The following is a 12062-nucleotide window of genomic DNA, read 5'->3' as shown; positions in this document are numbered from 1 at the left end:
ATTAAAAGTAATGTAAGGCCGTATGTTTTACGTGAGCAAAAAAAAGAAACTACTGTAAAGTAGCTTTACAAGTGTTGGTTTCGGTTTCCTAAGGCGCTTTTTTCTTCCTCCAGTTTTTTTCCTCCATGCGCTCAGCTGCGGGGCGCACTGACTCGGAAGTGCGTTTATCTCCAGTAGGATTAGTGTCTATATTTTCATTTTGAGGCGCGAACTGCAGTTATCGTGCGCGGCTAGACGGTGGCTGTCAGGATCGCAAGGGCAGTGCGAGATGATTACTGCTGTAGTACGTTCAACATTGACTCGCTTGCGTCCTGTGTCAACTCGCGTGAAGTTTGTGCACGCGAGATCCGTGAGCCGTCTTCACAAGTGTCTGTCGTGAGTATCACGTGCGCAGATAGATCGTTCTCCAGAGCTCATTTAATTGTGTATTAAATATTTCTTTTGCAGTAACAATGATACGGATGGCTGCTGGGAAGTCGTGGAGGACCCACCACATGAGTTAAATTTCTCGAGGGATATCATTGACTTCTGGGCGGCGGAAAAGCAGGTAAATTTTGAGTTGAGTGGACAAACTCCTTGTCTAAATCGAACGATACTGTATCAACTGACTTACATTACGCAGATTTTTACTACGCTGGCGAATGTTTTCTGAATTTTGTGCTTGTCTTATTTTCAAGGCTTGGTCTTCTTGATAGCATATTTACTTACACGCGAGCCATTGAGTTCTTTTCCTCTGCGTAGCTGCGTTGATGAATACCCGAAAAATTTCACCACCGATCACTAATTCTCCTCCAGTTGCCTCAATTGAATATTCCTCATACTTTCATATATTCGTATTCTACTGTATGCATACTTCCCAGTTATTCCTTTTTCTATCATGTATGCTAATGATGGCCACCCTAAACATACCTCAGATGACTTAATTATTCTGCCATGTTTTACTTCAAGTGTAGAATTGTTTCCAACTCCCAGGCATGCAAGAGCATTTATCAGGCCTGATACCACTTTTTCAAGTTCCACAAATCACTTCATGAGATCCAGATTTTGTTTCTGTCTCTTTCCTTTTTATTCCCTAGCGCTCATATGGCTCAGCTAGGAGGTGTGTTGTTCGTCCGTGCACTGTTAGCAGAAAAAGTGTACGGGATGTGCTTATATGAATAAAAAATTATTTCGGCAGCGTCAAGTTAATCTAGTCGCACTAAATGTGTGCAGGTTTGAGGGGACATGAATGCGTCATTTGCTGGCATCATTATCATGCGATATAGATCACCGTTAAGCAGTACAGTAAATTTGTTTCTGAGCACGCGCATTCCGTAAACTTCTGCTGCTGACTGTATATATGATCTGATCGCTTGCATGCCATATTTTCCTCTGTGCAAATTTTGCAGTGCAATCATGCTGAGGTCATAATAAACTCAACTACACTCTCAAAACTGCCATCTGCATGCAGGCCCACATATCGCCAGTCTTGGAAATCTTTTCAATTTTCTGCTAGAAGAACGGTATGATATGTAGGTAGGCAACTTACCGCTACTATTGGCCTCATCTCTGACATGATGAAGTCAAACCAAATCTGCTCATTTGTAGTTTTCTTTCAACTACTCCATACATGCATAATAAAAAGTAACAGCAGTAATTAATTAAAATCCCTGCCTAAGACCTTTGCTTCTACACTTACTCTGACTATCTGTTTTTTCTCCATGTCACCGTCACATTGTTCACATTGACAAGGCTACCGCAGCAGTGGCCTTGTCGTTTGAGCATGCTGGAGGTGTGGGGTTCGATCTCCAGTGCTGCCGGGTGCCCACCGGTGATACAATGGGCACAATTAAGCTTTCCCCGTGTCTGGTGCTCAGCTTATTTAGGGTGAAATGCTTGGGAAATGGGTCTTTGACCCCACCTTGAGTAGAAGAAAAAAACCTTGTGTCATGGTGCTCTTTGGCCACAGATGCCCTTGCGCCATAAAAATCCATCATCATCATCATCACATTGTTCTCTTTGCAGATATATTTTTAGTAAACCTGCCATTTTATTAACTGCACTATCATTTTTTAGGATTTGCCTGGAGGTGGCTAATTTGCATTGTTTATGCCCCTGTAATATATAAAAATGCTATCTCCAGTGACTGTTGCTCAGTTGAAGGCTTTCGGGTCCTTCTATTCAAAGGCGTACAATGTGCATGCACATGGCACAAGTGTTGGGCCTTTACTGTGAAGGGCCCTGATGAAGGTCGTCATCCGAGGGCTCTGAAGTGCAAAGGAGCAGCCTTCAAGAAGCTGCGATCATTGCGTCAACCAGCATACAGAACTAAAAGCAAAGATTGGTTTCATGGGGTTTAATGTCCCAAAGCGACTCAGGCTGTGAGGGACGCCGCAGTGAAAGGCTCCGGAAATTTCAACCACCTGGGGTTTTTTAAGTGCGCTGACATCGCAAAGTACATGGGCCTCTAGAATTTTGCCTCCATCGAAACTGAAAAAATTTAAGTAGCAAATAAGCTTTCGAAACATCTCATGAATATAACAAAAGTCTGCCTGGATTAAGTTTTTGGATGTGTGTTTATATTTCATGTTTAATCACAAGAAAAAATGCAGTAGCAGCAGCTAGTGCCTATAGTGGCCAGGACAATAAACACATTCGGCTGCTGTTGACGAGAGAAGCTGCCAGTATTTCTTCAGTAGAGAGTACATTGAAATAAATTTCTGAGCTCAACGAATGAATTAGATACTCTACTTGAATTTTGAAACTCTTATTTCCGTCTCTTTATGCAATGCTAAGGACTCCAAAACCTTCGAGCTTCATTTCAAAGCAACATCACTGCTTCTACCAGGTCTTGCTGCTTTGGTGAGACAAGATGCCATTGTTGGAAATGCCTTCCAGAGTTATCTTCTAGTCTATAACCTTATCTAAAACCATTCTGCAGTTTCACTGATAACACAGCTCACTTCAGGACTATCCTGCAGAATTGTTCCTTGCCTGCTTGCATTGTTTTCCTGTACAGCATCAGAGTTACTATTGTTTTTGGCACTATATCGCTTCTTTCTTTCAAAGCCCTTGTATGTCAGGCCCATCATGCCCTCTTCAGCTGCGGGAATGATGCAGAAAGAATTCATCATATGTTGATGATTTATTTCAGGCTCTTTTATACCTTTCTACTTCCTGTGCTTTAGCCACCAAATAGCCATCACTCAGGTATCAAATGTTTGTGTTGCATGTACATATGAAAAACATATCCCAGGTGAAATTATGAAGTGGAAATTCAAGTGGTCCCACTTGGAGGCAAGTAGGAATTCAAATGGTACGAAATGCAAGCCGCCGCGGTGGCTGAGTGGTTATGGCGCTCGGCTGCTGGCCCGAAAGACGCGGGTTTAATCCTGGCCGCGGTGGTCGAATTTCGATGGAGGCGAAATTCTATAGGCCTGTGTACTGTGCGATGTCAGTGCACGTCAAAGAACCCCAGGTGGTCGAAATTCCCGGAGTCCTTCAGGACGGCTTCCCTCATAGCCTGAGTCACTTTGGGATGTTAAACCCCCATAAACCATAAACCAAATGGTACGAAATGTGGGCTGTAACATCGCAGGTAACCTCTTGCTGTGTCTGCCAATGCTGTTCATGCTTCCTTGTTGTCTGCCTTCGTGACATCCAGCCTTACGTGCACATGCAGTTTCCAACATTGAGTAGCAGTCTCTACTGGAGTTGGCTGTGTCCGATTCCCGAGAAATTAATCCCTCTAATCTCACTTGTTTTTTTAGCATGATTAGGCTGTGCTGCCTGCATATACTGAGCATTATTTCTCCTGCCTTGTCTGTCTGCCTTTATAATTCTTCTATGTGAGTGTTCTTATCCCAATCATAGCGATCTCTCCTTGGCCTTGCATTGCTTTAATCGACGTGTTCCGGCAGGTGCAAAACCAATTAAAACTTTCTCTTCTTTCTTTCCACCATTTTGCTGCTCCTAATAGCGCTACCTGGCCTGCAATAATATTGCATTTTATCCACAAGTTTTCCTTACGTTTCTTTGTTACGTGTCAGTTAACTGCATCGTTAACTATCATTCCTGCCTCCATCTTTGGGTCTCCAGTTTTTCTATTGCACTCTTCCAATCTATACTTTAAGATAAGTGATGTTTCTTCAAGGTCTGTGTGGTGGGCTATCGTAAATGCATATATGTATTGCTGCGCACTTTGCTCCTAACTGCTGCTTGATTTCAAGCCAATATACCGACATTCTAAATTCTTGCGGTTGTGCTGGCTACAGTCTGCACATGGCTCTGTCCTTCGTCCCCCTGCTTTGCTTTTGTTTCTTTGCTTATGTATTGCTTGCCCTGCTCTACCCCACTGCTCGTCCTTCAGCTCTCCAACCGTGCTGTGTACCCATCACGGGGGCCATCACCATCACTGGGTACCATGGAAGCCGCCATCTGCCTGTCGCCAGCTGCTCCTCCTTACAGTGTGCTTTGGGACCCCCTTTAATAAGCTGCTGCTAGGATGCTGCTGCCTGTGGGGTCATCTTACCTTCTAGGCCAATCCCAGCCCCCATGCTGGTATGTGCGGGAGGCTGCAGTAGCCCTTGGGTGTATTAGGCTAGCTGCTTGTCACACTTTGTAATTGCATCTTCTTGCACATTCGTTAACTTGATTTAAGGCTGGCTGAATGACGAGACAACCTAGTGTAGTGTTACGTGACAGCTTGGGCCATATCATGTCTGGCAAAAACTGCAGCTTGCACGGAAGGCATTCTGCACTGGTATTATGCGACGTGGACAAGTATAGCTTGCTTGTATTTTTTATTAGAGAAAATACGCACTTAGAGTAGATCTGTTAAGGGTATTAATTGTTTTCTGCAGCCGAAGGTATATATAAGACCAATTGGAACGGGCAAAACTTTAATTGAAACTGTCAGACTTAAATTTGGCTGCATCTCTGTTTTGGCCCATTCCATTTTTTCTTTTTTTCTAAACTTGGGTGTTAAAACAGGGAAAGCAATGATGTCCTTACTTTAACAGTGCTCTTTTTGGTGCATGAAGTACTGCATGCAGGCACAGGATGTTTCTTGTGTCTTGCACCTGTTTGGCTGGTTCACAAAAAAAGAGCAAGGGTGTACATGGAAAAAATGTTACCTAACCCCCTGAGTTGGCACTTTTGCAAGCAGCTATGATGTCATCAGCAATAGGCATAGATCAATGCAAAATGAGTGGCAGGCATTATCGGTTTGGCCACAGGACGTAACTGCCAAAGACCTCTCCGGTGAAAGCAATTTACTACTACTGAAAGAGCAGGTGTTTAAGGAAGAAGAAGCCAGGGGTTGGGCCTAAGTCAAAAAGATAACAAGCTTGTTGTTGGTGGTTTTCATTGTGTTAGACATGCAAAAATTGGTGTTCCTCAAGCCTACTTTCATAAGCTTGTACCCGTGCAATGTTCAGTGCACAATGCACTGAAATAGCTGTTCTTGACTTTAGCTTTCGTGAGCTATCCGGTGTGGTACTCAATTAGTTCTGCAGAAGCTGAAAGGTGCCTGTTCATTTTGTGTGTGCAGAGAAAAGGGCGTGATGGTAGTCCGGCATTCTGGTTTTCGAGGGAAACAAGCGGTGAACCAGACATCACCTACACTTTTGCTGATCTGAGCACCCTCTCGCAAAGGTAAGTCATATACACTGCATTTCCTGTGAGTTGAGATACATTTCACAGGAGCATGAAGAGCAACAGTCAACACTTTTTTTATTTTGAAGGAATTGCCACACTTATTCGGATACGACATAACTCTGCAGCAAAGCTTCGCTCACATTGACGACTGCTGCACACAATTCTGCCACGATAATAAAGTATTCAATTGCTAAAGTTTTTCTTACCTAAAAAAAACGAAGCTAACCACGAGACGAAATCATCAGCTCAATAGTTTTGATGTCTCTGGCTTGTCTGATGCCTCTGGCAAACAGTAAAACACTTATTTCATTTACTGTTGTGATTGATCAGCAGAGTAATACAGGACACTAATAACAACGATGATCCCGCTGGCTATTCCTTTCGAATAGGAGACAAACGGTACGAAACTGGATCAAGCCAAATGAAGCCACGGGCCATATGGCCCATTGTTACCAAGGGCTGTTTTTTTTTAAGTTTTATTCTACTATATTAGCATAATTAGCAGATAGGCATGTAATGGGCAATCTTTTTTTGAGACAAGAAAGACGTTTTCGTAAAAGGGTTCAATAAGTGCATGCATCTGAGCTTAGCTGCCTGTCTTTTAAGCTTGGTGAACATCACAACTAAGGGTAGTGGTGACAGTCTATTTGTTTACTAACTGGACTTTTTAATTAACTTCCTTTTGTTTCTGACTTGAAGCAGGACAGTTCTAACATCTCAACAGCAGTTGGCAGGGCTTCCGGCGCTTTTGCATGTTTAGTTGTAGATTTAAAGTGGAAAAGTTGGCGCATATCTCAGCAGTGGCTGGCTCCATCGAAGTTCTATAAGTTGCATTACACTGCTGGCTTGATGACCTCCTCCCTTCAGAATTGCTTTTGAAGTATTGGCCTTGAAACGAGCAGTTCGAAAACTATGCAGTTTTAGTTATGAAGAGACTGACTATGGTAGTTTATTGCTTATATATAGTCCGCCGAATTTAAATTACAAATTTAAGTTGGCCTGTATCAATAGGCTACCGCATTATAATGGCCAATAAGGCTACTGTTTTCGCTGAAAATGGAGCTTTAGCAAGGTAGGTGAGACCAGAAAATAAAATGTGCATATCATTGCCACAGGCTGTTTTCAAGCAAACTGCAGTGGCAAACTGCAAAGCGGATAGACTGCACACAAAAACAAGAAAAAAAGATTGTGTACTTCATTCGACAACACAGGGAAAAAAAATTAAATGCATAAACTGTTCAAAGCATTGCCAACAAAGCATAATTAAGGAAATAATGCAAGGAGATTAGTTAATTTCTTACACTGCAGATACACAGTGATAAAGCATTATGCACTACATATACTCTTCGAACAGTAAAAGCAACAAAAAATGCAAGTAACTACATTGCGTGTGTCTTAACGAACAGAGGGATAGTGCCTAGCATACAATACGTTTTGTTATAGCGTTTGCATATTAGTAAGCTGTATCCAAAAATATTTCTTCAGTGCTGTTTGTCTTTCAACTACGAAGGGTACCTCGCAGAAGATCATTCCAAACTTTTGACCCTAGTAATTTAATTCTGGTATCAAAAGCTTTCCTTGGGATGCAGCGCATTAATTACTTTGGGAGGCTGAACATAATTATGTATCTTGCTTAGGTTGCACAAAACAAAGCTGATGGTCATTTCATACTACAGGGTCGCTGGATTCTTTAAGCAAGAACTCGGTCTGGGGAAGGGCAGTCGACTTATGGTGATCCTGCCCAAGACCCCAGAATTCTGGCTGGTCCTTCTGGCTGCCATCAGATGTGGTGAGTTGGTATATCGAAGAAAATGTGTTGACACCATGTTCATGTTGCCATGACATGTTGTAATATCTGCTTCTTTAAATAGCGTTGTTTGGTTATTGCTACTGACTCATCTTATTGTTATCTGCATGCCATGTGAAGCAAGCTGTCTTCTGTATGTCTGCTAGATGTGACTGAATCATGTATGAAAGATTGCGATTACGTGTGATCAGTATCTAATTTAAGATTGATTAAGTTGTTTAAAGTACAGTGAGACTTTGAAAATGGTTTAAAACAATTGGTTGGAGTGGTTGTAAAAAAAGCAGTGGCTATGAAATTTGCTAGCATTCTTCTAAATGGATGTAGCTTGCATTAAAACTCCAAACTAGACAAATTTTTTCTGGCAGTTTATTTCTTTTGTTTAAACTAGTGAAAATTTTTCTCTAAAAACTACTGGATGCAGAAGCCTGAAATTTTGTTTGGGAATAGAAACAGTCATTATACGCAGCTCGGACCAAAAGTATGACCTTTAAGGAAAAATTAGCTTTGTTACTTTTTTTTTGCTGCATGCAGTAAAATTCCCACCCATGAATTTTTTCTAAGTAGGAAAAAACTAATTCCCATAGGTTGTTGATTTTAACTGCAGTCATGTAAAAGGATGCGATTGAAATCTGAGGAAAATTTTGTTTGCTTATGCTCTTATATTTGCTGAGAAAAAGGTACATACCGTATTTACACGACTGTAAGTCGACCCCCCCCCCCAATCGCATGTCCGAAAAAAAAACACCGGTGGAGCGCTTCAAAAACGAAAATTTATTGCATAGATGGGCTATTCATCCTCACTTGAGTCATCTTCAGTGGTACTGCTGTCGTCGTCGCCGCCGCTGCGATCCCACAGCACATCGTCCTCCATGGAAAGCCCGCACTTCCCAAATGACCGCACCACGACATCGCGTGGAACGGCTGCCCAAGCGGAAATCACCCACCCGCACACAGCCGCCAGGGAGGCTCACTTCACGCGCCCCGCTGGCGTAAGTTCCCGCCCTTCTGCCGCCAGCCACTCGTTGTACTCACGCCGGAGAAAGTCCTCGAATGGCTTGTTAATGCCAACGTCTAGCGGCTGCAGCTGCCCCGTCAGACCGCCGGGAATCACCAGCGTATCTGTATCTTCTTTTCGGAGCTCTGCCTTCACTTTCGCGGTAAGGAGGCCGCGAAATGAGTCCAGCATGAGGAGGTTCGGATTGCGATTTTTGAGGGATGCCCCTGGCCTCAAAAGCCACACCCGACGGTACCAATCAATAACTAAGTCATCTGTCATAAAGCCTTTTTCGTTCACTCGCACAATCACACCTTTCGGGAACATTTCCTTTGGCATAGTTTTTCTTTTGAAGACGATGTACGGTCGGAGCTTTGTGCCATCTGCCAAGCATGATAGCATAACAGTGAACCGAAGTTTCTCGTTTCCTGTCGTGAGAAGCTTCACCTCGCGAGCTCCCCGCACGCTCACTGTTGTGTTGCTCGTCATGTCGAAGTAGACAAAAGTCTGGTCCACATTGCCGATTTGGCCGAGCAGGTATCGCCGCGAGTCGCAGAGCTTGAGGTAGTGCCTATGGAAGGCGAGAACTTTCTCCTCATAAGCAGCAGGCAGCTTCTGGCATACACTAGTACGCCGACGAAGAGAGAAGCCAGCCCTCTTCATAAATTTCGAAGCCCAAGCCCTGCTGGCTTTGAAGTCTGTTCGGAGTATTCCAGCTTCCGCAGCAAAGACCCGGGCTTGTTGCGTGATCATTTCGCATGTCACTGGAAGGGACCGATCACGTATTTCGGTGACATACGCTGCAAGCCTGACCTCCAGCTCCAGAAAGTGTCCCGACTTCGGCCCGCGGAAACCTCTTCGCTTGGAGTCGCAATCGAAAATTTTGTCTCGCTGCTTCGCCACTCCCACACCAACCGTTCAGAAACGTCGAACTTGCGGCCCGCCGCGCAGTTGTTGGTTTCTTCAGCGTAAATGATGGCCTCCCTCTTGAACGCTGCAGTGCACGAGCGCCGAATGATTTTCGAACCTGGAGAGCTCATGGCGAAGCACGCGCCCGGCAGTCGAGTCAAAAGCACCAACTCCAAGCACGACCAAACAAAAAGTGATCGGTGTCGGGGCGTCGGCTCTTCCAGCAAACATCGGCATTCCCCAGAAGCGCCGCTGTTACGTATTGCGCAACCAACTGAAATAGCGGCTCTTCCATCAGCTAGCAACACTCCCGGGCACTGGCGCATACTCCGCGATTGGAACAGCGGGTTCCCGCGAGTGAAATGAAATTAAATTGGTTTTGGGGGAAAGGAAGTGGCGCAGTATTTGTCTCAAATATCCGCGGAAACCCAGTTGTAACGGAAGACATAAATAAGGGAGTGAAAGAAGAAAGGAAGAACGAGGTGCCGTAGTGAAGGGCTCCCGAATAATTTTGACCACCTGGGGATCTTTAACCTGCTGTACTGACATCGCACAGCACACGGGCGCCTTTGCGTTTCGCTTCCATCGAAACGCTGCCGCCGCGGTCGGGTTCTAACCCGGGTATCCTGTTCAGTAGCACTGAACCATCTGGTAACGGTGTGCGCAGTAAAAATAAAAAAATGAGAAATCCTGGCCAAAAAGCCCACGGAATACCTGAATGCTACGCTTGGAGCCGTAGAGCAAACAAAAACTTCTAACATCGCAGTAGCGTCCCTGATAGATTGTTTTTCCTGCTTTTATTGGCAGTTCAAGGTTTCCTTTAGATTGTAAGTCGACCCCCCTACTTCGGAATTTTAAATTAAAAAAAAAAGGGTCCACTTACAACCGTGTAAATACGGTAAGTCTGCAAAGATGCTGTTTTGAGATAAATGCAAATAAAGCTTCTGAACACTCCTACTTTTCCGCTCAACATAATGACAAAAAGAATCGGAGAGTATTTTTGAATTCGCAAATACCGAAGCGTAGTATATTTTCTGAAAGTGGAAGAAATGCTCTTATCAGTCTGATGGTTGCAAAACTCAGAAAGTAACTTTTTTTACAAAACTAGTCTCACCCCACCCTAAATAGAGCATATTCAATAGCTACAGTCATTCTGATCCTAAGAACTTCTACATCAGCCCGGTCTTCGGCCTGTCATCATGACTGCATGGCAGAAAGGGACAACAGTCAACCCTTGTGAGGTTGCTCAATAGTTTTGCAACGTTAGGGTGGCTAGATTGGGAAGGTGTGAAAACCGGCCGGGGAAACACGGCCCCACAGCGCGCCGATGCCGTGTGGCGGCGCTGACGGCAGAGGCGCGGTAAGGCGCGCAGCCAGAATGAGCGCATCGCGTAGGCTAAATTTAACCACTGAAGCGAAAATGAGCCCGCTTTGCTTATCACGCGTTTTCTGCTAGTGTCAAAGAATGGATCTTTATCACAAAATAGTGTTTCGTCAACTCGCATCATTATTCCCTTGAAATATGCTGCTTCACAAGCCGAGTTTGCATTGCATAGCTGAACTGATGCGCGTTTTGTGCGTGCACATTTCGAGACGCTGCCCAGGATGTGAGGGACGCTGTTAATGCCGCAGCGGAAGGTTGCGGAATAATTTAAACGACCTGGGTTTCAACGTGCACTGAGTCTCTGCTTTGCGCCGCCAGCGAAACGCTGCCACTACACGTACGTAGGTACCGTGAGAAGAGCAGGTTGTAATGCCTGCTGTAGGACCTCAAAACTGCAGTCGCATTGGCTGAAGGCGAAAATTAAAACTCGTTTTTAGGAAAAGGAAATATCGCAGTATCTGCCTCACATATATCGGTGGATGCCTGAACTGTGCCAGAAAGGAAGAAAGAGTGGAGGCGTAGTGGAGGGCTCCGGAATAACTTCGACCACCTGGGTACCTTTAACATGCACTGACATCGCGCAGCACATGGGCGCCTTAGCGTTTCGCCTCCATCGAAACGCGGCCGCCGCGGTCGGGTTCGAACCCGCGGGTACTCCGGATCAATAGCCGAGTGCCATAACCATTAGTAGCCACCGCGGCGGGTAGAATGAAGGCGCCCCAACGCACAAATCGGTTTTTGTTGCCGCTTGCGAACCTGTAGCATGTATGCCATCTTGACGCTCATGTAAGCAATGAAGCAGCACATCTGGCCATGAAATCGTTTATTTACAAGTCATGGGGAAATTTTTTCAGAATTTGATCTAGAACACACAAAGCTTCAGTATTTTCCGTTTCTTCTCACTATCCTCCTGATTTATACCCTTAAGGGAAAAAAATCCTTGTGAGGCAATAAAAGCGTACAACTGATGCTGTCAGCGCAACAGAATGCTAAAAACGACTAATTTTGGCACATATCACTAATTGATTGTAGAATACCTCTTCCGCAGCTTCGACATGCAAGCGCGTTCGGCTGAACGCATGCGCAAGTTCGTTTTCAAGGATGGTGACAAGACTGTAAAATGATACTGACGGCCTTGGCACTTGGGATCACTCGAGACCACTTGGCAAACATTCTCAGCTGGCAGACAGGGGCACGGAACAGAAAGTTTTTTTTATGCTTTTCTGTATCCCGTGCCACACCCAGGCGCAAAGCACCAACGCTCCGTCTTCTTTTTGGTTGTTGAAGGCATATCGCCCTCAGATGAGAAAACGCTGCTATAGACACTCCAA

General features: G+C 44.6%; 1 protein-coding gene across 2 annotated transcripts in view; it reads left to right on the top strand.

Moving 5' to 3' along the window:
- Positions 1-113: 113 nt before the first annotated feature.
- Positions 114-12062, top strand: part of LOC144102059 (acyl-coenzyme A synthetase ACSM3, mitochondrial-like) — a 30539-nt gene continuing 18590 nt past the window's right edge. Inside the window, exons 1-4 of one of the 2 annotated variants that reach the window (XM_077635329.1) lie at positions 114-375; positions 448-547; positions 5531-5634; positions 7314-7426. In XM_077635329.1, coding sequence (XP_077491455.1) covers positions 269-375; positions 448-547; positions 5531-5634; positions 7314-7426 — 424 coding nt within the window. In that variant the 5' untranslated portion in view covers positions 114-268. Of the gene's footprint in view, positions 376-447; positions 548-4348; positions 4540-5530; positions 5635-7313; positions 7427-12062 lie in introns of those variants that run through there. The other variant, XM_077635330.1, reaches the window with a different exon arrangement.

The sequence above is a fragment of the Amblyomma americanum genome, chromosome 8 (assembly GCF_052857255.1).
Source record: "Amblyomma americanum isolate KBUSLIRL-KWMA chromosome 8, ASM5285725v1, whole genome shotgun sequence".
Lineage (NCBI taxonomy): Eukaryota > Metazoa > Arthropoda > Arachnida > Ixodida > Ixodidae > Amblyomma > Amblyomma americanum.
This window is presented reverse-complemented; position numbering and strand designations above follow the sequence as displayed.